This window comes from Rana temporaria, chromosome 9 (assembly GCF_905171775.1).
Source record: "Rana temporaria chromosome 9, aRanTem1.1, whole genome shotgun sequence".
Taxonomy (NCBI): Eukaryota; Metazoa; Chordata; class Amphibia; order Anura; family Ranidae; genus Rana; species Rana temporaria.
In genome coordinates, this window is record NC_053497.1 from 139,516,541 (window position 1) to 139,543,815 (window position 27,275).

General features: G+C 45.1%; 1 protein-coding gene and 1 non-coding gene across 3 annotated transcripts in view; one reads left to right on the forward strand and one right to left on the reverse strand.

The window, feature by feature from the left end:
* The window catches only part of FIBCD1 (fibrinogen C domain containing 1), a 387,702-nt gene that overhangs the window by 80,950 nt on the left and 279,477 nt on the right, over positions 1-27,275 (reverse strand). For both annotated transcript variants that reach the window (XM_040324665.1, XM_040324666.1), the window contains exon 5: positions 7,734-7,870. In XM_040324665.1, coding sequence (XP_040180599.1) covers positions 7,734-7,870 — 137 coding nt within the window. The remainder of the gene's footprint in view (positions 1-7,733; positions 7,871-27,275) is intronic.
* On the forward strand, positions 3,690-3,885 carry LOC120914679. Its single transcript, XR_005743713.1, has one exon. It is a non-coding gene; the product is annotated as a U2 spliceosomal RNA (small nuclear RNA).

The following is a 27,275-nucleotide window of genomic DNA, read 5'->3' on the forward strand; positions in this document are numbered from 1 at the left end:
TCAGGAATATTAGAAGCTGTTTTGCAAAGTATGAAGCAGAGGGTTTTTCATAAAATATAAATCAATCTAGAAAGGCCGCAAATAGAAGTACAACCCCAACCCCCCCCCCCCCACACACACACACACACACACACACACACATACACAGTGTGTGATATACAGAATAGTCAGATACAATAGAAGTTATAATATTGATTTACAGACTTCTAGTCCAATGGATGCTAATAAATTAATTATTATACACTTGGAGGGGTTGAAGAGGTCCTGTGCTTCTAATTTGAAAAATCTGAAGTAAGGGAAAGATAAGCATTGGAGGTCTCCCCCCCCCCCCCCCCCCAGTTGTGACCATGTTATTATAAATCTGTATATACAGTGACAAGAAAAAGTATGGCAATAAATGTTTTTCTGCGGTTATTAGCCAAGTCACATTGATAGACAAACACACTGGGCCAGATTCACATAGAATTGGGCTACGCTGCGGCGGCGTAACGTATCCCATTTACGTTACACCGCCGCAGGTTTTCAGCGTAAGTGCTTGATTCACAAAGCACTTGCCTGTAAACTTGCGGCGGCGTAGCGTAAATCCGCCCAACGCAAGCCCGCCTAATTCAAATGGGGCGGGGACCATTTAAATTAGGAGCGTTCCCGTGCCGAACGTACTGCGCATGCTCCGTCCCTAAAATTACCCGACGTGCATTGCGCTAAATGACGTCGCAAGGACATCATTGGTTTTGACGTTAACGTAAATGGCGTCCAGCGCCATTCACGGACGACTTACACAAACGACGTGAAATTTCAACGCGGGAATGACGGCCATACTTAACATTGGCTAGACCACCTAGAGGGCAGGTTTAGTTTTACGCCGCGTATCTCTACGGAAACAACGTAAATTTACAGCGACGGGCAAAGCGTACGTTCGTGAATCGGCGTAACTAGTCATTTGCATATTCTACGCCGACCGCAATGGAATCGCCACCTAGCGGCCGGCCTAGAATTGCAGCCTAAGATCCGACGGTGTAAGTCACTTACACCTGTCTGATTTTAGGGAGATCTATGCGTAACCTGACTCTATGAATCAGGCGCATAGTTACGACGGACGGATCTCAGAGATACGACGTATCTCTTTTGTGAATCTGGCCCAATGTGCCTAAGCTGATAACACACAAAAAATGCTCATGTCTTTATTGAGCACACCCATTAAACATTCTTGGTGCTGGAGGCAAAAGTAAGTGAACCTTCAAAGTTAATAGCTGGTTGAACCTTCTTTTGCAGCAGTGACTTAAAGCAAGTGATTTCAGTAGCTTTGGATCACATCTGCACCATTTTTACCATTCCTCTTTACATAGCTGCTTTAGCTCAGATACATTTGTAAGGGTGTCTGGTGTGAACCACTCTCTTGAGGTCAGCACACAGCATCTCTATGGGGTTAAGGTCTGGACTTTAACTGGGTCACTCTATGATGTGCATTTTCTTTTTCTGAAGCCAGTCTGTGATGCATTTACTTTGATTCTTAGGGTCATTGTCCTGCTACACCACCCAAATTCTGCTAAGCTTCACCTGGCAGACAGCCACTCAGCCACCCTCACATTGTCATGTAGGCCCTAAGGCAGTGAAGCAAGCCCAAATCATATCATGATCCCATAATTTGCTGTTGAAATTATGTTTTGATGTTGGTGAACGGTGCTCTTTTTGCCATACACAGTGCTGGGTATTCTTAAAGCGGAGTTCCACCCAAAAATGGAAATTCCGCTTTTCGGAACCCTCCCCCACTCCGGTGTCACATTTGGCACCTTTTGGGGGGAGGGGGTGCAGATACCTGTCTAAGACAGGTCTTTGCACCCACTTCCAGGAGTACACTAGTGCAGCAGCCACGCCCCTACCCGCAACCCCCACTGTCTTCTGGGAAACGCACTGTTCCCAGGAGAGAGCGGGGACCAGTGATGGCGCACCACTTCACTTCCTGATTCCCTCACCGAGGATGGCGACGGGTGCAGCCGAGGGATGAGCGATTGCTCGTCCTCGGCTGCCAACATTGCGGGTGCGCTGGACAGGTAAGTGTCCATATTTTAAAAGTGAGCAGCTGTAGTATTTGTAGCTGCTGGCTTTAAAAAAAAGAACCTCCGCTTTAACAAACAATTTAACTTTTGCTTCATCAGTCCACTAAACATTTTCCCTGTAGCATTGCAGTTTGCCAAGGTGCTCTTTTGCAAACTTCTGACGCATATTTTTTTTTTTTTTCAGAGCAGCGGCTTTCTCCGTGGTGTTATGCTATGAACACCCTGATGTCTTTAGGACTTTAGCTGTTACTCGTGGGTTCTTCATAGGATTCTGCGTTGTTCCCTGAGAGTCATTTTGGCTGGGTGCATACTTCTCGGGTGAGTAGCCACAGTATTAAACTGTCTACATTTATAAAAAATGTGTCTAACTGTAGACTGATGGATGCCTAAACATATTGTGCTTGCGTTCTATCCCTTTCCAGCCTTATGCAAATCAACTATTCTTTATTGCCTGTCTTTAGAGCTACTTCTTGCAAGGCTTCCTATGAACAGCAATTTTCAAATGTTTGAGTGTCTTTTATCATTCAAAGTAGCTCTAAACCACACCTCTAAATGCATTTAATTGTACTCCAGGTGTGCAAACTACTGGCTCCAATTGGCTTTTGTTGATGTAATTAGTCTATGGGTCTACTTACTTTTTCTCCAGCACTGTCAATATTTATTTGGTGTGTTTAAAAAAAGACACAAGACATTAGAATTGTTTGTGTATTATCTATTGGAAAAATACAGCAGACAACCAGTTAATTGCAAGGGTTTCACTTTCTTTTTCTTGCCAATGTAAGTAAATGAGGTGTGTTAATGCTGATTTATTTGTCTGTCTTTGGAATTCAACACTTTCTGAGTCACTGACCTGGAACATGCATACAGGTAAAATGTCAGAGTCTGTTAGGAACTCCTATATAGCCTACTTGCTCCAGGTAGGTTCCCAGCCAAGTATTCAGCCAGACAACTGAAAATTTTGAAAAGGGAAGTTTAGCAATCGCAGCCTCCATATAATCTTAGTACAGGTTTCCTTTAAATCCAAAAGTAAACCAATGTCTTGTTTAATTAACACCAGTTAATGCTCAATATTTTGGGAGAGGGTGTCAAACCAACGACCCATCACCCCCCCCCCCCCCACACAGGAGATGGTGGGGAGACTACGGGGCGGCAATCAGCCACCCCCATGGGAGATGTATGGGAAAGCACCACAGAGCCCAGCAACTATATATGGAGTAAGGGCAATAGCAATTCCACAAGTAGAACAGGGGTTGGATTTGTTCTAAAACCCTTGGAAAGTGGAAAGCAGACAGATGGGGGAGTGTTTTAGTGACACGGAACCCACCCTGCATTACACCCCAGTCACACCTGACTCGCTTATCACTGCCATGGCAACACACATAAAAATGGCAGTGTTGATAAGTGGCAGCCTGTCCATATGGGGCGCAAGGGCCCCCCCTAATCCATGCGCCCGCCCCTCTAATCCACATGCTCTGCGCCCCGAGCCTACCCTTTTTTGAAGCCTATTAGAGCCTCTGGCTCTAATCACGTGCTTCTAAAAATAAAAAATAAACTCCATTGGAATCCATGCACACGTAGATTAGGTGGGTGGTGCCCCTGTACCCTGCATTAAAGGCCAGTGGAGACTGATGCTCAACTTCTCTGCCTTTTGGCTAAGATCAAGTGTAGTATCTGTTCTTATCAGTTTTTAGAGGAGCATTGAAGCACCTCCGTCGGGAGGGTGGATACAATCCAATAATGTAATTTCACCTGGAAGGGTGGTTTCAGCAGGGGCTATGCCGGGCTACCCGACTGACTGGGGCAGGCCACTGGTCGAGTCTGAGCCATCCGGAAGGGTGCTTCTGGTGAGGATGGAGAATGCATTTGGTCGAAGCTGAAGGGCCGGGCTTCTGGCCTGGATTTGATGCAGTTCCTAACCCTGCTTCGCCAGTTTCTCGAGAGGGAACGCCAGCCCTGCCTTTAAGGGGGGGCAAGGGCGGCTAGTACCACTCGAGTATAATTAGGCTAAGGAGCGAAAGAGGTGTAGGGGGGTGCTCACCCTGAAACCTCTACTAGCTCCCGATCCTTTCTGGTTGAGGTTGGGAAGGGGACTGTGACTGTCCGGGCCGTGGGTCAGGGTCCGTTGAAAAGCCCGTGGAGATAGTGCCCCTGGAGTGGCAGTCCAGGGGTGCCATACATTGCACGAGTGTGGGGACACTCATCGTGTGGCACCTTGGTCACTAATCTCCACTAGAACTTTTTAACACCTGCCTCTAGGGCCGAGCCTTTTGGCTAGGACCAGGGGAATTTTTGTTTCCTGGCCGGAGGGCCGGCCAACGTATTGCACGTTGGTCACTTTACCTCACTCTCCCTCCTTCCTTTTCCCCCACTTTCTTATTTATTTTACCCCGTGTGTCACTTTACTTTTTTTGTTTGGTGCACTAGCACTTTATATGTGATGAGTAGGGTGCTGGTCCTCAGGGCCTGCTCTGAAAGTCTTGTGAGTCGGCGGACATGGCCTTCTGGCTTAGTTCGCCGGCTCTCATGGGGTCTCCCTTCGGGGGAGCCTCACCGAGGAGGGTTCTGTTTCGGCAGTCCCTCCGAGGATGTTGGGTACTTGTGGCTTCGGCTGCTTGGACCATGGTGGGTCCATGTGGCTTCGGCTGCATGGATCACAGTTACTCTTTTCCCTGCCAGGAGCCTTACGCCCCAGGGGATCAGAGCTGGGTCCTTCTAGGAGGACCAATTGACGATGCACCCGTCACAGTTTTTTGTTGCACCTCTTTATGTGTGTGCACATTTTTCCTGCACCGTGTGGAGTTTTTGGGTTGTGTTTTGCACGCCACGGGCTTTTCAATAGAAAAAAAGGTGCTCGGCCCTCCTGCCAAAACACTCCGATCAGCGCTCTCTGCCAATGGCTGAGAGTGCTGATCGATAGTCGAATGGCTGCTGGTTTTTCAGCATGCACGTCGGACATACACACGGGGCCAATTGTCAGACATTTTTTATTGAACCAGCCGTTGTCTCCTGACATTCAGCCCGTGTGTATGGTGCTCTAGTAGTGGCTCTGTTCTTATCTAGTTTAATGCTCAGCACAACCTTCCTGAATAACAGTTTCTACCTCTGTATCACCATGTCTTATCATGAAAAGATTTATGACCAGTTATGCTTTTAGAAAAAAAAAAATTATGAACTACCCTGAGGGGGCAAGGATAAGGGGTAGCATTACTAGTTTTTCATTCATCTGAGCAGGAGCTTGTAATACACTGTTCTTACACTGGGTATTGTTGCCACTGCTCTTTATTTGAAAAGTTGCTTTCTCTCTTCCTGTCATCTGTTCAAGGGAAGCTAGAACCATAAGAGGTGCTATATATATATATATATATATATATATATATATATATATATATATATATATATATATATATATATATATAAGCAGGGGGGGGCAGGGTGAAAATCTCCCCCTGGGTTGGTGACACTATGCACAGCCACTGGCTGCCACTACAATGCTGTCTTTGCAGAGCAGGAATATGCCTGCTGGAGCTCTGTTAACACAGGTCACGGCCGCTGCTCACCTCCCACTGTGCAGCCGTGCCTGTGTCAGCTCCGAGGTAGATGGCTGCAGAGCTGATCCATGTCTCGTCTCACGCACACCAGCGCTGAAATCCCCTTCTCTCTCTGCACAGACACGAGGAGAGATGGAGGTCATCTGCTCCTCCTCCTTCTGAGTCTGCCCTGCCCACACTCCCCGGGCATGTGTGGGCACTGGACAGGAAGTTTGAACCCCAAAAAGCATCAGACAGCCTGCCTGCGCCTCAGCCTTCATCCTGGTAAGCTCACCCTCTCTAGTCTCTCCTGCCTCCCAGTGTATAAAAAGGGGTGCTCTGTGGACTTTGTTAAAGGGGAGGGTGGGCAGGATTTGGTCAGCAGAGACCCTCTTTACACAATAGTCCACAGCATGCACCCTTAAATCAAGTTTCCCAGAACACCCCTTACATCAGATCTGATGTATATGGGGTCTGTGCGAACTCTGATGTATATGGGGTCTGTGCGAACTCTGATGTATATGGGGTCTGTGCGAACTCTGATGTATATGGGGTCTGTGCGAACTCTGATGTATATGGGGTCTGTGCGAACTCTGATGTATATGGGGTCTGTGTGGACTATGATGTAAGGGGTGCCTCTGTGCAGACTCTGATGTAAGGGGTGCCTCTGTGCGTACTCTGATGTAAGGGGGACCTCTGTGCGGACTCTGATGTAAGGGGGACCTCTGTGCGGACTCTGATGTAAGGGGGACCTCTGTGCGGACTCTGATGTAAGGGGGACCTCTGTGCGGACTCTGTAAGGGGGGCCTCTGTGCGCACTCTGATGTAAGGGGGGCCTCTGTGCGCACTCTGATGTAAGGGGGGCCTCTGTGCGGACTCTGATGTAAGGGGGGCCTCTGTGCGGACTCTGATGTAAGGGGGGCCTCTGTGCGCACTCTGATGTAAGGGGGGCCTCTGTGCGGACTCTGATGTAAGGGGGGCCTCTGTGCGGACTCTGATGTAAGGGGGGCCTCTGTGCGGACTCTGATGTAAGGGGGGCCTCTGTGAGGAATCTTGTGATCATGAAAAAACTTAGACTGTTTTCCTCGCTCTATGGGGCCACTTGACTGGACTTGCCCCCACAGCCCTAAGGCTGCCAGCCCTCCCCTGTATACAAGCGATGCCTTGATGCAAGAATGTTAAATGTAACCATATTGCTACACTTGGAGGCACCTTTCTTCTCTTTTATACTCTGTAGCTACTGCTGGATTTTGCTTCTAATCCCCTTGTGGAGGCTTCCATTTGTGGATGGACATTTATGGTTACACAATCTATCACATTGCTATAATCTTTTTATATGGACTATAAACTGAAGGACTTATGAATAAATGGTTGTGGAACCAATCATTTGAGTTTCCATTATTTTTATGGGGAAATTCGCTTTGATATACAAGTGCTTTCGATTACAAGCATGCTTCCGGAACAAATTATGCTCACAATCCAAGGTTTTATTGTGTGTGTGTGTGTGTGTATGTGTATATGTGTATATATATATATATATATATATATATATATATATATATATATATATATATATATATATATATAGCGCTCTATGTCTACAGAATGCCCTCCTCAGAGTTATCTACAATGCTACCCATAGAACAAGCAAATCTTGAATGCTTCTCAGCAAAAAGAGTGAAAATCGTGGGGAAAAAAATTTAATCTCCATATATTTGATCTACAGGCAACAATAAAAATACATCAATGGATTGCTAATGCTAATGGAGCATTGAAACTTAAGTAAAAAGTGATGCAGATTTGCATCACATGAATCTTTGTAAAGTTCCCTCTCTCACTGTGAGAGGTATCGAGGACCCAACAGTGGACAGGATTAAGAATATCTGGTCTTCACAGTAACATGGTGCATGAGTCATGCTTCAAACGATGCAATCAGAAGATTATTGGCAACCAGTCAATTTTAAGCAGCGGGTGGCCGGCATACTCCAGCTATGCCTTTGTGAAAACCAGAAGTCTTGAAATGTAGTCTGTGTCCACTATAAGCATTCTAAGGTTTACGTTTTAATTCTGACTAGAGCATAATTCTAAATCTACAGATACTGTATTTACATGAACATATTTTTCTAAAATCTAATTTCAAGTGACTCACCGTCCAGCCTCCGCCATCAGTCGTCATGTCACAATAAACCTGAAATCCAGAGGGGTAGTGAAGGGGGAACACAGAATAGACTCCATCCTCTTGGTGTCCACTCATCAAGATGTCATAACAATCCCGCGGTTTGGAGCCTACAAGTAAGAGAGTAAACGTTAGGCAGATAAGTCTGACTCACTGTCCCGGATAATTCTATTCCTGAGCAAATGTTTAAATTAACTCATAAAAATACTCCCATGAAAATGTTCACGCTACGCGGATGGCTTTGTTTATAAGATTTATAGTCCTGTCAAAATGGCAGCACTAGGAGAAGTCAGCGTTTCTGTATTGCATGCACAGACATTGCTGGGAGGGCTGAGAGCTAGACAGTGCTTTCACAAATTAATTGTGAGCCACAAAGATATCTGCTCTCTCATTTAGGAGGCACTGTAATAATTCCAGCCATCCAAGGCAGGATCTTTATGCCACCAATGCAAATGTGAACATGCATAGCCTGCAATGACGAAAAGTAGGTGCAGCCACATAATGCTAACAGTGGAAGGGGTTTAAAAGGGTGTGGCTAAATGGAACCAGAGCCTAAAAAAATATAGGTATAGCATGTGTGTATCAGTGAGTATAGGTATGGGCTGGGCTGCTCCCATTGGCATTAGAACTTAAACTAGAACTTTAACCTTAAAGTGGAGGTTCACCCGAAAACGTAATTTTTAACATTAGATTGATGCTCATTTTGTCAAGGGGAATCGGGTAGTTTTTTTAAAATCGAAGCAGTACTTACCATTTTAGAGAGCGATCTTCTCCGCCGCTTCCGGGTATGGGCTGCGGGACTGGGCGTTCCTATTTGATTGACAGGCTTCCGACAGGCTCCTGACGGTCGCATACATCGCGTCACGATTTTCCGAAAGTAACCGAACGTCGATGCGCAGGCGCCGTATAGAGCCGCACCGACATTCGGCTTCTTTCGGCTACTCGTGACGCGATGTATGCGACTGTCGGAAGCCTGTCAATCAAATAGGAATGCCCAGTCCCGAAGACCATACCCGGAAGCGGCGGAGAAGATCTATCTCTAAAACGGTAAGTACTGCTTCGATTTAAAAAAAACACCCGATTCCCCTTGACAAAATGAGCATCAATCTAATGTTAAAAAAAATTTTTTTCAAGTGAACTCCCGCTTTAAAGAGAAGTTCTGTTTTCTGCCCCTCCCCCATTAGCAGGTTATTGAATCATGCGCTTGGAAGCTTGTTGTATGCAGAGAAAACTTTACTTTCATGGCGGATTAGCAAAGCATGTTTTACAGCATTAGGAAACATGACACAGGAAACAGGAATATACAAGTACATGCACTTAACATAGACAGAACATCCTGTTATCACTTTACCATAGAATAACACACTATAACACTGAAGTGCCACCTGCTGGGGAGAAAAGTATAATGCATCTACAGTATCTAACAAAAGTGAGTACACTCCTCACATTTTTGTAAATATTTTATAAGTGTCATCCTGAAAGAAGAACCTCCAAATCATCCTGCTCTAGTGCTTTTACACTTTCATGGAATTAGTTAACTTTTCAATATTTTTGAAAAAGTTTACTTTTAGCAGTAGCCAGGAACATAACTTTTGTTACCAACATTCAGAGTCGGTTCACACTAGGGCGACACGACTTCCAGCGCGACTTTCAGAGGCGACTCCGACACGACTTGAACATGAACCACAGGGCGATCTGGGGCAATTTACAACACAACTTGAAGTCGTCTCCAGGACAGGAGACTTTCCAGTGGCCAATAAAACAACAATCAGCTCTGGGAGAGGGAGGGGGGTAGGAGAGGTTTGCCTGAGAAATGTATGTTATCTTCCTGGAAAGTCGCTTCAGTTAAGACAGTGATCCGACTTCTGAGGCGACTTCCATTGAAATCAATGGGTACAAATCGCCTACAAGTCGGATTGAAGTAGTACAGGAACCTTTTCTGAAGTCGGATCGCCTTGAGTCGTGTGTATTAACACCGCTCCCATTCACTTCTATTGTTTTTTTCTCTACAGCGCGACTTGGGACGACTTGAGGCGACATGAAGTCGGATCGCAAGTCGCCCCAATGTGAACCGGCTCTCACTGTTTGGATATTCGGACCAGATTTAAACGTTATTATATGACTTGTATATAGGGTACCACTGTGAAAGCAATAATTGTTGTAGGTACTTGGAAGCAGCCTCTGTGTCCATAGATAAAGTGGTGGTCGTGAACATGATCCATCTATTTTGGGTGATAGGCAGGTTTTACAGCCACAGTATGTGGAGGAGGAGGTGGTGGAGTAGCTAACCAAGCTCAACCTTCTCTCATTTCACTCCTCATCCACCGCTATTCCTGAAGTTGCCATCCCCTGGCAATGGGGATCCAGCAAGAGGATGAGCAGAAATTAATTGGCTCTGTTATTGGCTCTTAAGTTGAGGGAGAAAGTAATGGAAGCCTAGATGGAGGAGAACCAGTCATAGACAAGCAATTGGCAGTGAAGATGCTGAAGCCACAGCAAGCTGCCAAGTTGGTGCTACTTTTTTTTTTAATCAGATACTTTTTTTATTAAGTTTTTGACATACAAAACGTACTTGGTAGAAAAAATAATTTTTAAAAATAATTTTTCTTTAAAAATACAGTTCAAAATGTTACATGTTATATTGCACTACAGGTTTCACGTGTATTCAGAAACACATACATAACCATTCAGCACCTCTGTATTCTTCAGCACTATTGGGTACATTATATCTCAAATCCTCAAGTGTACCCTTCATACGCATTTTCTATTCCTCCCCTTTTTCCCTTCTTTTTCTCTACCTTCCTTCCACTACCCTTCAAACCTATTTTGTTCTATGCCGGCCTAATGGCCGCTGCAGCTCTATCTTCAGGGGTTCTACTTTGCATCAGCCGCAATGGTGCCAGCCCTGGAGTATTCAGCCAGGGATCCCATATTTTCTCAAACTTCCCCAGATTACCCCTGTGTTTATACGTAAGTTGCTCCCTAACCAGGGAATCCTTTACCGACATTATCCACTATGTGTGGGGGCCGTTACAGACTACCATTTCCTAGCAATAAGTTTCCTAGCCAAGAACAAGGACCTCAGGATAGCAATAAGGGTATCTGGCCTGTACATTTCTTCATCCAGCCACCCCAACAAACAAATCCTAGGGTCCATAGAAATTTGAAGGTTCCATATGCTATTAACAGTGTCCACCACCGCCCCCCAGTAGCGCTGCAGCTTCGGACATCTCCAGAGCATATGAACAAGGGTCCCGTTGTCCACTAGACATCGGGGGTAAAATGGATCCTCCCTTCTACGCCATTTATACAGCTTTTCAGGTGTACGATATGTACGATGAATAATAAAAAGCTGAGTTAGCTGCTGAGTTGATGATAATGTTACCTTGGGGACATTACCTAGTATTGTATTCCATTCGTCATCAGTAATACATCCTATGTCGTCCCCCCAGTCAGCTCTACATTTCAACGTCATCGCCGTAGAAACCTGTCCAAGAAGCGCGCTATACAGAGACCAAATTTGTCCTTTCCTAGAGGGCGCCATAGTTAGCTTCATAAGCATTATCGGCCTAGTAAACTCCCATATAGATGTTGTAGCCTGCGCAAAAATAGCATGTCGCAGTTGTAAGTATTGAAAAAAAAGTGCATTGGGTAGATCAAATTCCTCACGTAGGGACTGGAAGTCCCTAAGCACCCCTTCATCATATAATTGTGAAATATATTTTACTCCCCATTTCTCCCAATCAATGAAATTTTGTAATTTATTAAGTTCTGGATAGTTACTATTCCTCCATATACGTGACCAGCTAGTATATCCCATATATTGCAGGTGTTGTTTAGTTTTGTTCCAAATCTTATCTATAAGTATAAGTGTGGGGTACTGGTCCATAGCCCCCAGTTTCCCCGCCTCTATACATCCTACCAAGTTATCTCCGGTTACCTGGGCTCTCACCATATTTCTGGTAGGGTCCAAGGATCCCGGGCACAACCATCCTGCCAAATGTTGTAACTGTGCCACAATAAAATAAAAAAATGGGTTTGGTACTGCTAGACCCCCCCCAAGTCCCTCCTCTCCTGTAAGGTTTCTAATTTAATTCTTGGGATCAGTTTTCTCCATATTAATGCTCGATATACTGTATAGTGTTACATTTCTTAAACACTTGGGCGGGGATCCATATAGGAGCATTATGGAGCACGTAGAGTAACTGAGGATTCCAGATCATTTTGATCAAGTTACAGCGCCCGACAACAGACAGCGGCAGCTTGATCCAGCTCGTTGTTTTTTCCTGAAATTTTTTAAGAATGGGTTCCACATTCAGTTTGATATATTGATCTAAATTAGGGTGAACCATAATACCTAAATATTTAAATTTATCCACAACTTTAATCTGGTCAGCAATCTGCGGCAAAGGTCCCGAGAGCGGATCTAGTGGAAGAAGGGTAGACTTATCCCAATTAATTTTAAAGCCGGAGAAGGTTCCAAAAGTATGAACCAATTCCATAAGGTGGATCAGGGATGTAGACGTGTCACCTAGAAACAACAGCACATCATCTGCGTATAATGCCAATTTATCCTCTAGTTCTCCCCGCCTAAATCCCTGTATTTCTGGATTCCCCCTTATAGCCGCTGCCAAAGGTTCTAAGGCCAAGGCGAAAAGCAGGGGGGACAGGGGGCAACCCTGCCTCGTTCCCCTATGTAACTCAAAGGAGGGTGAGAGAGTGTTATTTATTCGAATACACGCTTTAGGTGCTTTATACAGTAGCTTAATCCAAGAGATAATATTCAAGTTGGTGCTACTTAAAAGGATGTGGGAAAGATGAGGTTTTTGAATGTATATCGGTGTCCAATAGAGCAGAGGAGCAAAATGAGTACAAGACACAATCCCAATAAGGCAGGTTGTCCTCCAGACGCAGCTGGTAGAGAAGAAGAAAGGCACAGCCACTCTATTCCATTGGATGCAGAACTCCATGGGTGCAGGACACAGTTGCTCTCTGGTCCACTCCCCAGAGCTTATTTGTGTGGGCCATATTCAGCACATGTCACTTCATTGTTATTTGCAGTCTCTGCTTTAAGCAAATAAAGTGTGACAATAGCACCGGCCACCACACTGCTCATTGTGAACAGTACCAAAAAGGTCTAATTTCTTCTTCCAGCTCCTCCCATTCCATCTCTACCCCTACTTTACACAATGCATTCTCAGCAGCCTCCAGTGGTAGATATGATAGTATAGCAAGGGGTGTCAGTGGTCTAATATATGGCTCTTCCAGCAGGTAAGAGACAACAGAGTATGGGCATGCATAGGCAGGAACCATTCTCCAATTATACCAATATCCCACCATCTGTAGCACCGAGCAAGTACCCAAGCTATTAAGCGATAAAACATACACCACCAGCCACCCTCACACTCAGCATCTGAATGCCAGCATAAATAAATTGCTGGCTTCACAACTACTGGAGCAAGGTCCACATGATCACAGGCATATAGAAAAATTGATAGGAGATCAATACTCACTATTAATTACCACCATACTGGGTGTGCAGTATACCTGTGTGGTGTCCCAAAATTTGCAGACTCACCAGTAATAGGTGCGGTCAGATAAGGGTCTGGAATTGATCCTGGGGGAACCCCCACGCCATTTTTTTTGGTGTGGGGGGTTGCCCGTAAGATCCCCACGCCATGTTTTTGGGTGTGGGAGGCTCCACGTAAGATCCATACCAGACCGAAGGGTCTGGTATAGTTTTTGGGGGAAACCTCACGCTATTTTTTTTTTTTCAATTTTCGCAGGGTTCCCCTTAAAGATTCTCAGCACACGAGTCCCCTTGCAAGTCGGATCATCTTGATTCTACTTCTGGTGCGATCTCTATTCAAATCGATAGGCTCCCATAGGCAAAAAACAAAAGAACAAAAGCTGGACTGCCGCACTCCAAAATTTTCTTTAAAAGAGATGTCTTTATTTTCAACTGTGCATACAGTCACTGCAAGCCCACAAAAATCAGTATGGCCAACGTTTCGCACTGGCGTCAGTGCCAAGCCATGACTAAGCACTGACGCCAGTGCGAAACGTTGGCCATACTGATTTTTGTGGGCTTGCAGTGACTGTATGCACAGTTGAAAATAAAGACATCTCTTTTAAAGAAAATTTTGGAGTGCGGCTGTCCAGCTTTTGTTCTTTTGTTTTTTGCCATTACCGCATTGCCAGCACCCTGGTGGTTCAACAACCCCTGATCATCACGAGGCTCACCTGGAGCGGTGAGAATTCTGTCTGATAGGCTTCCATAGGGAACCATTGATTTGGAATAGAGAAAGAAAAAACGCGTCTAAAAGCTAGCGTGGCAAAAATCGCATTTAAAAACGCCGCTTTTTTTCCTGGTGTCTGTACTAGCTTTGCAGCACATTTTTTAAAAGGTCCGTGGGCATGAGGCCTTAGCGTTCAATAGGCTATGCAATAAACATGCCATGCAGTGCTGCAGCTCGTTTGCCTTGAGGTCAGGAATCACACTGGGGCTAAATACCTGTTCAATTGCCTATAAATTGCAGCCTGTCCATACAGGCTTATTAACTGTGCTGCAAAGGCTTCAAGGGTGTCCTTTAGAACTGTTGCATTTTTTAGTCTTCAGACTTAGAAAATAGCTATGAATTGTGTTTTTTTACATGTAATCTGGCTGCTCGCGCCCTCTTGAATAGTGGAATAGCGAACACACTTCAAGAAGTCTGCATCTTTATTTTTTACAATTGTTTATAATCAGTCGGAGGAAAAAAAAATACAATTTTTTTTTTCCCCCCAAATTAGGTCTGTCGGATAACACTCTCACAGAATCTCGGAGAACAAGGCATATGTACTGTCCAGTTGTTAATCGGTTCTGTTTTTTTCTGGCTTGTTGCTCTGAAAAAAACACCCTCTTATTCTCTCCTTCTTGCATTACGGTCTAGTAAAAAAAAAAAATTGCTGTGTGTCTGTACAATATTTTTGACCCTTGACCATGATATAATAGACTAAAATTGTTTTATCTAAAAAAAAATATGCCTCATCTCTTTCTCTGACAGGGTGGCCAAGTGAGCAGCGAGTCTCTACAATATTCAGGACTGCCCTGTGTGTACCGTATTTTCCTAACTGTTTTTTCCTTTTTACTGTACTTTGCTGTCTTGGGCCCTCAAACTGCTTGCATGCTTTCCAGCTACTCTGTGAACTGTTTTGCTTTCATTTTGGAAACATGGCATTGTGATTTTTTTTTCTTGTTTAGCATAACTGCCTAATTTCTACAGTGTGGATTGTGATTTGTACACAATACAGTGCATTAATTAATAGAAAATCACAACAAGCTCTGCTCTGTGACTTGTTTTGCCCATTACACAATTTATATGATGATGATAGCTTTATTTTTTTTGTTATAAAGTATATATCTTCTACACAAAAAATAATAATTTGGCAAAGGCTACCTACCACAATTTTTTATTGGGTTGGAAATCAATCATATTGGGTTGCTGCTTTTGTATGTAAGCCAAGCAGTTATATATAAGTAATGTATATGAACAGACATACGTTTTTTAGAATACCAGACTATAGTGTCCCTGTCATCATTCTGTTATTTCACATACAACTTTAAGGCATCCCCCAATTGTATTTAAAGACATTGCATATTTTTTATTTTGCCCTTTGAGCAACTCCAAGATGGTGTGTTTATTGAACAATAACTTTTAATTTATTTTTTCATTAGGTACATGTCCCTCAGGTCAGTGACTGAACCTCAATGCCATTTCTTTGTCAATCCCTTGACTTTTAATTTAGAAAATGGCCATTACTGGAATTGAATGTAAAGCTCCCACTGATTTCAATGGGGTTTGGATTCAAAATTCAACATTTGCCAAACCAAACCCAGGTACGTTCAGCTCATCCCTACTTTAGAACACTAGTTTTTTATATAAAAAATAATAATTGGTGGTATTGTCTTTTGTGACTCTTCAATAAAATGGGGAAATGTATAGTTTTTTTCTGCACACAGATGCTTTATCTGAGCCTACCAAAAATGAATAACTTTATTACCATAATCAGCCTCCTTAGCAGCCATCAACTGTTGAGACAATGGATACTCATTGGAATATGTAATGTATATGATGGCAATGCATATAGAGTGCAGGGGTCAGGAGTATGTAATATCCTACATAGTGGGTATACAGGTATAGTACAGAGATCAGGAGTATTTAACGTATAGCCCAGGGTATAGAGTGCAGGGGTCAATAGTAAGCAACGTACTGCCCAATGTCTGTTTGTTGTGCCATCCATTACACAGACCTGACCACTGCACTTTGTGTGCTGTGTTGTACTTTGCTTACTTCTGGCTTCTGTACTCATGAGAAGTCAAGTACTTAAAACACACTAGCAACATTCATGTTTATGCAAAGAACAGCCCTGTGTAAACCCTGTGTTTCCGTGCAAAACAATCCCTCTCAGCAAAGATTTCCCAAGCAAACAACCCCCTTTCCCCAGCAAACATCAACCCCCTCCACAAGCAAAAATTTTGCAAAAGTCTCCCACCCTCAATAATCTCTCTCTCTCCAAAAAGGCTACCCTGTCCCTCCAAACAAAATTCAGCAAAAATACCCAAAGCAAAACTCTGCTTTACCCCAACTTGAAAAAGCATAAATTCCCCCCATGAGCAAAAATGTCTTCCTCTCCCAAGCAAATATCTCTCTCTAGAAAAGATCCAAACGCCTTCAGCAAAAAATAAAAAACAGGGGAAAAGTCTTTCCAAGGACAAAAATCTCCTTGACTTTACCAGTGATGATTTGGGGAGCCATGTCATCTGCCAGTATTGGTCCACTGTGTTTTATCAAGTCCAAAGTCAGCGCAGCCGTCTACCAGAAAATTCTAGAGCACTTCATGCTTTCCTCTGCTGACCAGCTTTATGGAGATGCTGATTTTATTTTCCAGCAGGACTTGGCACCTGCCCACACTGCCAAAATTACCAATACCTTGTTTAATCATCATGGTATCACTGTGCTTGATTGACCTGACCTAAACCTCATAGAGAATCTGTAGGGTTTTGTCAAGAGGAAGATGAGACGCCAGACCCAACAATGCAGACTAGCTGAAGGCTGCTATGAAAGCAACTCGGCTTCCATAACAACCCAGCAGTGCCACAGGTTGATTGTCATCATGCCACACCGCATTGATGCTGTAATTGATGCAAAAAGAGCCCCAACCAAATATTGAGTGCAATCTGTACATGGACATACTTTTAAGTAAGCCAACATTTCTGTATTAAAAATCCTTTTTTTTGTTCATTGGTCTTATGTAATCTACTTTTCTGAGATACTGAATTCTGGGCTTTCATTAGCTGTAAGGTAAATCCTCAAAATTAAAACAAAGAAATGCTTGAAATATATCATTCTGTGTGTAACGCATCTACATAAAATATGAGTTTCACTTTTTGAATTGAAATTAACTTTTTGATATTCAAATTTTATGAGATGCACATGTATTAGAGTTGTCACAAGGGTAGATTTAGGCATGCATCTAAATTTCCCTTTCTTCTGAAGCCCAATTTGTTTTCAGATCTGGCTTCAGAGGTCAGTGACAGGTGGTGAGGAAGGAAGTGACACCACCTCACTGCCTGTTTTAGCCCTGGTTCACACTGGGTACGATTTGGAACGATTTGAGATGCGATTTGACATGTCAAATCGCATCTCAAATCGGCGGCAATTGTCGGCAATGGCACTGTCCTAATCAGTGCGACGCCGCATCTGCGATTTCAAAAAGTAGTTCCTGTACTACTTTTTGCGATTTCGGGCCACGATTTACATTAAATTGCGGCCAAAATCGCGGCAAAATCGCAGCCGCGAAATCGCGGTAAAATCGCGCATTTTACCGCAATTTTGAATTCGCAGCAGTGTGAACCTAGGCTTAACCCAATTTTTGCTGACTATTTCATGCGGTTTCTCTCTTTTCTTGAGTGTGTCACGTTAGGTGGGCTTGTTGGCCACTGATCGCTACATGCTGGGTAAACTTTGCAGTGGGCGTGAAGTATTGCACCTGCAGTAAAGGGGAATGAGTGACAAAAACGCAGCTAAAACGTGCATTGGTGCCTTCCCTACCTGCACGTCTAAATGAAGCCTAAAGAAGCATCATACCATTATATTAGCTACATAAGGGTCCGGGCAATTGGTCAGGAATGGCATTTTTGGTGGAGCTGGCTTGAAGAGATTTTAAGACGTTAAGAAGCATTTAATCCAACTTGCTGACAACCACATGAAACTAAAATATCAGTTGGCCTTTAATACCTCTCATACACAGTACAAGCATCCTGCAAGTGTCAAAGTATCTTTGAAAGTAATAACCACATCTTAATAGGGGCCGACTTAATATAGCAGCAGAAAGGGCATTTGCAAGAGGCCCACCGAGAAAGTGGGCTAGGGGATATGTTGCTAAGGAAGCAATGTTATAAAATAACTCATATCTCAGCCCCTGAAGGCCTAGGAACACAAGTGGAGCTTTATTTTAAAGAGGAGAATCTCGTCTTTCATGTTAATAATTCTAGGTCAACCTAGCCCAGAAAAACATTGCGTTTTAACCCTTCTGAGAGAATTAATCCTTGACAAAGCTACTTTCTAAGCCCTTAGTGATGATTATTCCTCCCCACAATTCTAAATTCCCAGATGAATTTAAATTAGAATTTGTGCAACACATAAAAAATAGATTTTGTGCTATTTAACACACGAGAAATATGACTCATTGCCCAGAGGAAACTTGTGTAATTACATGGTCACAATGCTGATAATGTTTCTTTTGGGGGGAAAGAGCCAAGCGCTCTTGAATCAGGGTCACGTGGGGCTGCGAGCGTGATACTGATACCAATCTGACTGCATTTCAAAACAACAAGGGAAGAGGCACCTCTGGGTGTAGTAGTTTAAAACAATTTTAATAGTAAAACATAGGTAATGGTCACTCACATTTTTGAAGTGACACATAGGCATGTAGAAAATAATCCCAAGGGAGGGGAGAGGTGTCATCTGGCCGTCACTGTCATCCAGGGTCTGCTGGAGCGCTGTGTGGGGAGGTGTATTGTACTGACTGCATTTCACCCTGTTACAGTGGGGATCGAAAGTTTGGGCACCCCAGGTAAAAATGTGTATTAATGTGCATAACGAAGCCAAGGAAAGATGGAAAAATCTCCAAAAGGCATCAAATTACAGATTAGACATTCTTATAAAATCTAACTTTTTTTCTTTATCGTACATCACGGGACACAGAGCAGCATAGCCATTACATATGGGTTATATAGTGTACCTTCAGGTGATGGACACTGGCACTCTCCGACAGGAAGTTCCCTCCCTATATAACCCCCACCCATAGTGGGAGTACCTCAGTTTTTTCGCCAGTGTCTTAGGTGTTGGTGCACGTTGAAGGTTGTGCCTGCAGTTTGTCCTTAGGACCAGGGCCAGCCGACCGGATCCGTCCAAGGTGCTTCATAGCCAAAGTGGACGGTACCCGGGCCCCAATTCGTGGATGGGGTTTTGCCTATAATGCCTCTCCTTGGAGGGCTGGACTCTGGGTTCCAGGACTGGGTTTTTTAACCTATGGATACCTGCTGCCAGTAGTGCTGTATAGGTCCAGGTGTGTGGTGTTCCTGACTTGGACCCCGGTCCCTGAAGGTCTATGACCATACCCACGGTGAAGGGGGAAGATTGGGCCTCTTGCATGAGCAATACCCTGCGGCGTGGAAAGGTAAGCGGGGGGCCTACGGAACTTGGTTTGTCAGTGGGCTCCCCACAGGGGACTCTGGGGGAAAGCCTTTTTATGCCTCTGTGCATGGGCTAAAGAGAAACCACAAAGTCTGCATGACTGGATGGCTCAAACACCCAGGTATACTGTTCCTCTGGCTGGGCTAATAGACTGCTGCTGCTGCTACAAGGTGTTTTTGCTCCATGAGATGTAAAAGGGGAGCATGTCAGGTTTAAAATACTTACTTCCTGATGTCTGTGTGTGTCTTCCAGCAGCTCCTGGGCTCCTCTCCCCACATGGCTTCCTGCTTCCTGCAGAGCGGCGTCGGGAGCGCGCACGCGTGCGCGCGCACTGTTATAGGCGCCGACGCTGCGTGGAGGGGGCGGGGGACGCCCGGGGAGTTCCCTCCCCTCTGTACATCAGAGGGAAAACTCTATTTAGCCTGTCAGTTTGCTGAAGGCTGTGAAGGGACACGGAGCAGCGATGCTGAGCTGAACAGGATAGGTTTGCCTATGTTATGCTGACACAGTGACACCTAGTGGCCGTTTTTTTGTACACACCTTGCTAAAGAGCTGTTTAAGCTCATATTTTCTCTGGAAAGCCGGTGTACTAAGTAGCAGTCAGAGTACTTTTATTATTAGGTACTCTCCTAGCCCAGCATTAAGGGAAACAATATTAGGATGTGATTAAGCCCTTGGGGCTCAATATTGTTATCTCTTGTTAGGTTTTGGGAAGTTTAGTTTCTGTCTAACATTACCCTAGCCTAAATTTTTTCCTCATTTATTTAAATGTGTGTTTTTCTCCAGCTATTACAGTTAGTTGTATATTAGCGGAGTATCTCAGATTTGTTTATTATGGCTCCTAAGCGTGCAGGGAACGCTAAAAATGCTAAAGGTGTTAAAAAGCCGAAGGGTTCCCCATCGGGCTCGGAGGATATTTCCCAGAATCCACCTGCCCCTACCTCCCCGGAGGATCCGGAGGTTGCTGCCCTGGGTGAGCCATCGGGGTTGCTAGGTGCTATGGCGGGCCCTATTCAACCAACTCCTTCCTATGTCACGGAAGAGATGTTAGCCTCCACCTTGGGTGGATTTGAAAAAAGGATGGCCGCTTTTATTACGGCCTCTTTATCCGGGAAGAAGCGGGCTAGGTCCCCGTCTCCCAGGTTTGAATCTCCTGAGGAAGATGTCCTTTCCACTGAGGAATTGGAAGATACAGGAGACCAGGCTGAGGATCACCTGGACCATTTAGGTTCTGAGGATTCTACTATAGAAGAACCTTTTTCAGCTTCTCACGCAGAAAAATTGTGGGTTCAGTCCTTAACGGATATGGTGCGGTCAGCTTTTAAAATGCCTTTGCCTCAGTCTCTGGCTTCCGCTGTGTCCTCATTGGGCTCCCTAAAAGCGCCCCAAGCCAACCTGGTGTTCCCGGTCCATCCTTTGTTAAAGGACCTGATATTTCAGGACTGGGTTAAGCCAGACAGGATTTTTTTGCCTCCTAAAAGGTTCGCAGTTATGTACCCTTTAGAGGAGGAGTTTTCGAAAAAATGGGCTGTCCCCACTGTTGACGCAGCCATATCATGTGTCAATAAAGCTTTAACGTGTCCAGTGGACAATATTCACATGTTCAAAGATCCTGTGGATAAAAGGCTTGAGACCTTACTGAAGGCATCCTTTGCCACAGCGGGGGCAGTGGTCCAGCCAGCTGTAGCTGCCATTGGCGTCTGCCAGGCTTTAAAGGACCAGGCCAAGCAGGCCCTAAAGGACCTCCCGGCTCAACAGGCTCAGGACTTGGCCGACCTACCTAGAGCTTTATGTTTCGCGGTAGACGCTATCAAGGATTCAATCCAACAGGCGTCCCGCCTATCCCTGTATTTGGTTCACATGAGAAGATTACTTTGGTTAAAGAACTGGTCTGCAGAAACCCCCTGCAAAAAGCTCCTTACAGGATTCTCCTTTCAAGGAGAGAGATTGTTTGGAGAAGATCTTGACAAATATATTCAAAAGATCTCTAGTGGTAAGAGCACCCTCTTGCTGGTTAAGAAAAGGTTCCGGGGTCCCTCTTTTAAGCGTCCAACCTCTCCAGTTCCAGGGCCCTCATTCTCTAGGCAGTATCGACGGCCTCCTGGACGCGCAGCTGCAAACAGGCCACAGGGGCAAGCTGCAGGGAACAAGAGACCGTGGAACCGTAAGCCGGTTAAGGCTGCCCCTAAGGCAGCCTTGTGAAGGGGCGCCCCCACTCTCTCGAGTGGGGGGAAGACTCCGGTTGTTCTCTGAGTTGTGGGGGGCCAAAGTTACCGACCAATGGGTTCTGTCCTCAGTGACTCAGGGGTACAAGCTGGAGTTTCGGGAGTTCCCCCCTCCTCACTTTCAAACGTCAAGACTTCCAGGCGACCCTCAAAAGCAGGCATCACTTCTGTCCGCCCTAGAGCGACTCCTATCTCAAGGAGTGATTATGGAAGTACCAGCAGGGGAGCAAGGACAAGGGTTTTACTCAAACCTCTTCATTGTCCCGAAGCCAAACGGCGACGTCAGGCCTATACTGGACCTAAAGTCATTAAACCGCTTTTTAAGAGTCCGGTCCTTTCGAATGGAGTCCATTCGTTCGGTGGTGGCCGCCCTCCAAGGAAAGGAGTTCTTGGCCTCCATCGATATAAAGGACGCATACCTGCACGTTCCGATTTTCCCAGGCCATTACAGGTATCTGCGTTTTGCCCTAAACTATCGGCATTATCAGTTCGTGGCTCTTCCGTTCGGACTAGCCACGGCCCCTCGGGTTTTTACGAAAATCCTGGCCCCCGTATTAGCCATCCTAAGGGAACAGGGCATTCTGATCATGGCCTACTTAGACGATCTTCTGGTAGTCGACCACTCAGCGGCCGGCTTAAATCGGGCAGTGTTGCTAGCAGTAAACTGCCTAGAGTCCCTGGGTTGGGTTCTAAACCGGGACAAATCGGCCTTACAGCCCACAAGAAGGTTGGAGTATCTAGGTCTGATTTTAGATACAAGACGACAACGGATCTTCCTGCCCCAGTCCAGAGTGGACTCGATAAGGGAGTTAATCCACATAGTCCTAAGCAGCACAAGGCCATCTATACGCCTCTGCATGCGCCTGTTGGGAAAGCTAGTGGCCACCTTCGAGGCAGTGCCCTATGCCCAGATCCATTCTCGGAGGCTACAGAGAGCAATTCTCACGGCCTGGGACAAAAGACTCCAGGCCTTGGATCTTCCCATTTCCCTTCCCTATGCGGTAAGGCAGAGTCTGTGTTGGTGGCTAGTCACAAAAAATCTTCTGAAAGGAAGATCGTTCAGTCCCCCCTCATGGAGGATAGTAACCACGGATGCCAGCCTATCGGGCTGGGGTGCAGTCCTAGACGATTTAACCCTACAGGGGAAATGGTCAAGGGCAGAATCAGCCCTACCCATAAATGTCTTAGAGATCCGAGCAGCTCGGTTGGCTCTTTTGGGCTGGACGGAGATTCTGCAGGGCTCCCCAGTAAGGGTACAATCCGACAATGCCACTGCCGTAGCTTATATAAACCACCAGGGTGGCACCAGGAGTCAGGCAGCCCAGAGGGAGGTAGATCGGATCTTTTCATGGGCAGAAGCCCATGTCCCCTGCATCTCAGCTATCTTTATCCCCGGGGTGGACAATTGGCAAGCGGACTTCCTCAGCCGCCAACAAATGTCCCCAGGGGAGTGGTCCCTCCATCCCGAAGTGTTCCAGGACATCTGCCGGAAGTGGGGTACTCCGGAGGTGGACGTTATGGCGTCCAGATTCAATGCCAAGGTAGCAAAGTTTGTCTCTCGAACGAGGGATCCATTGGCCTGCGGGACGGATGCCTTGGTGTGCCCTTGGCATCAGTTTGCGCTAATCTATGCCTTCCCTCCAATACGGATGCTACCCCGTCTTCTTCACAGAATTCAAAGGGAACGCAAGCCAGCGATTCTAGTGGCCCCAGCGTGGCCCCGAAGACCTTGGTACTCCTTGATAAAAAGGATGACCGTAGAGGAGCCTTGGGTCCTCCCTCTACGTCCGGACCTCCTCTCACAAGGGCCATTCTACCACCCTGCCTTACAGGCCCTAAATTTAACGGCCTGGCGGCTGAGTCCCTGATTCTCAGGAACAGAGGCCTTTCAGGGCAGGTCGTTTCCACCCTTATAAGCGCAAGAAAACCGGTTTCCAGGTTAATATACTATAGGGTGTGGAAGGCCTATATTACCTGGTGTGAAACCAGGAAATGGGATCCCCGCAAATATACCATTGGGAGAATCCTGGAGTTTTTACAGTTGGGAGTGGAAAAAGGTTTGGCGGTCGGCACAATCAAGGGGCAGGTGTCTGCCTTGTCGGTCTTCTTCCAGAGACCTTTGGCTGCCCATTCCTTAATGAAATCCTTTTTACAAGGTGTTATTCGGGTGAATCCCCCGATTAAAGCTCCCCTGTATCCTTGGGATCTAAATTTGGTTCTATCGGCCTTGCAAAGGCAGCCCTTTGAGCCCTTGTCCGCGATCCCTTTGGTCCTTTTGACTAGGAAACTAGTGTTTCTGGTGGCCATGGCATCCGCCAGAAGAGTGTCGGAGTTGGCAGCTTTGTCATGTAAGGCACCTTATTTATTACTGCATAAGGACAGGGTCGTTTTGCGGCCGCTTCCGTCCTTCCTGCCTAAGGTGGTATCGAATTTTCACCTTAATCAAGATGTGATTCTTCCATCATTTTTTCCAAAACCTTCTTCTAAGGAAGAGAGGTTACTACATTCCTTGGATGTAGTTAGAGCTGTAAAGATTTACTTGGAAGCTACAGCCCAGATTCGTAAGACGGACGTCTTATTCATTCTGCCGGAGGGGCCCAAGAAGGGCCAGGCAGCGTCTAAGGCCACTATTTCTAAGTGGATTAGGCAGACGATTATACAGGCCTATGGCCTGAAGGGGAAGAGTCCACCCTTATCGGTTAAGGCTCATTCCACTAGAGCTATGAGTGCCTCTTGGGCAGCGTATCACCAGGCCTCTATGGCTCAGGTCTGCAGGGCAGCAACCTGGTCATCTGTCCACACATTTGCAAAATTTTATCAAATGGACGTTAGGAGGAACGCTGATTCAGCTTTTGGGCAGGCGGTACTACGGGCCGCAGTTTAATCTCCTCTTGTCCGGTGGCACCTCCTGTTTGGTTTTTTCTGGTTGTCTCCCTCCCCTCATGGAGCATTGCTTGGGGACATCCCATATGTAATGGCTATGCTGCTCTGTGTCCCGTGATGTACGATAAAGAAAAAGGGATTTTTATTAACAGCTTACCTGTAAAATCCTTTTCTTGTAGTACATCACGGGACACAGAGCTCCCACCCCTCTTTTGGGGAATTTTGGGATGCATATTGCTTGCTACAAAACTGAGGTACTCCCACTATGGGTGGGGGTTATATAGGGAGGGAACTTCCTGTCGGAGAGTGCCAGTGTCCATCACCTGAAGGTACACTATATAACCCATATGTAATGGCTATGCTGCTCTGTGTCCCGTGATGTACTACAAGAAAAGGATTTTACAGGTAAGCTGTTAATAAAAATCCCTTTTTTTTACATATTATTTCCATCATTTACACTTTCAAAATTACAGAAAACAAAAAAATGGCGCCTGCAAAAGTTTGGGCACCCTGCAGAGTTAATATCTTGTACTGCCCCCTTTGGCACACACATATCACAGTTTGTAAACGCTTTTTGTAGCCAGCCAAGAGTCTTTTAATTCTTGTTTGAGGTATTTTTGCCCATTCTTCCATACAAAAGTCTTCTAGTTCTTTGAGATTTTTGGGCTCTCTGTCACGCACTGCTCTTTTAAGGTCTATCCATAGATTTTCAATTATGTTAAGGTCAGGAGATTGTGAAGGCCATGGCAAAACCTTCAGTTTACGCCTCTTGATGTAATTCCCCTGTGGATTTTGAGGTGTGTTTAGGATCATTATCCATTTGTAGAAGCCATCCTCTCTTTAACTTCAGCTTTTTCACAGATGGCATCAAGTTACCATCCAAAATTTGCTGAAATTTTATTGAATCTATTTTTCCTTCTACTCGTGAAATGTTCCCTGTGCCACTGGCTGCAATACAACTCCAAAGCATGATTGATCCACCCCCATGCTTAACAGTTGGACAGAGGTTCTTTTCATTAAATTCTGTGCCCTTTCTTCTCCAAACGTACCTTTGCTCATTCTGGCCAAAAAGTTCTATTTTAACCTCATCGGTCCACAGAACTTGTTTCCAAAATGCATCAGGCTTGTCTATATGTATATTCGCAAAGTTCAAATGCTGATTTTTGTGGTGAGGACGTAGAAGAGGTTTTCTTCTGATGACTCTTCCATTAAGACCATATTTGTACAAGTATCTCTTTATAGTGGAATAGTGTACCACAACTCCAGTGTCTGCCAGATTTTTCTGGAGGGATCGTGCAGTCAAACGTGGGTTTTGAATTGCTTTTCTCACAATCCTGTGAGCTGTTCTGTCTGATATTTTTCTTGGTCTTCTAGATCTTGCTTTAACTTCCACTGTTCCTGATGACTGCCATTTCTTAATCACATTCCGAACAGAGGATATTGACATCTGAAAACGCTTTGCTATCTTCTTATAGCCTTCTCCAGCTTTGTGAGCGTCAACTATTTTCAGTTTCAGTTTTCTAGACAACTTCTTAGAAGAACCCATGGTGCTGATTGTTGGTGCAAGGTCAGATGAGTCTGGGCATTTAAAACCTTTGAGATTGACATCACCTGGTCTTCCCAGACGATGATTGAGAACAATCCATGACACTGGCAGGTCTCAGCTTTGCAAAGGGGGCAGTGCATGCTATAAATTCTGCAGGGTGCCCAAACTGTTGCAGACACCATTTTTTTGTTTTCTGTAATTTTGAAAGTGTAAATCATGGAAATAAAATCTAACTTTTTTTGACATATTAATGGAAAGTCTATTCTGTAATTTGATGCCTTTTGGAGATTTTTCCATCTTTGCTTGGCTTCGTTATGCACATTAATACAAATTTTTACCTGGGGTGCCCAAACTTTGGATCCCCTACTTTCCTGTCAATCTGCCTCTGTCTGGTCTGCCTATGGACCAGTACCTAGGGTTTAAGTTCAGTGTTTTGGGGATAGGGATTTGTGGGGTAATGGGGTGTTTTAGAGTTGGTGTTTAATGTTTTAGGTTTTAGTTTTTGAGAGAGGTATATTTTATTTTAATATTTTGTTAGGGGGCTTTTTTTTGTTTCGGGGTCAGAAGTATGCACTTGCTTTTAACACAGGCAAAGCTGCCCTTTGCAGCACATCACTGCATACTTTTGGGATCTAGTTTATTGCACCAAATCATCACATTGTTATGTGCACCAGGCCACCACTTCCTTAATCTCCCTATTGCCATAGTTGTTAAAGTTAGCCAATGCCCTCTATTCATAACGTCTGGAGGGCAGTGGTTCTTAATGTGCAGCTAGAAGGGGACCAGGTTCTGCCTCCACAGGACAAAGCAGTGGTCAGGCACCTTTTAAAGAAAAAGGCATGTCTGTCTTTTTTTTTCTGGTAGTAGGCATGCTATAAAGCCAGAGCATGCAGAGGAGGTGGTGGAGTGGCTCAGCAAGCTTTCCTCCTCCCAGATGCAAAGCAGCACATTTTCCCCAGCAGCTCTAAGTACGCCATAATCTCCTCCTTCTGGACAGCTAATTCCACCTTTGCCCCACAAACTGACATTGAGGAGTCAGCTTAATTATTGTAGCACAGTCAGTAACTTGCTGTAGGAGGATGCGCTAGAATTCATGTTATCAGATGTTGGGGAATAAACC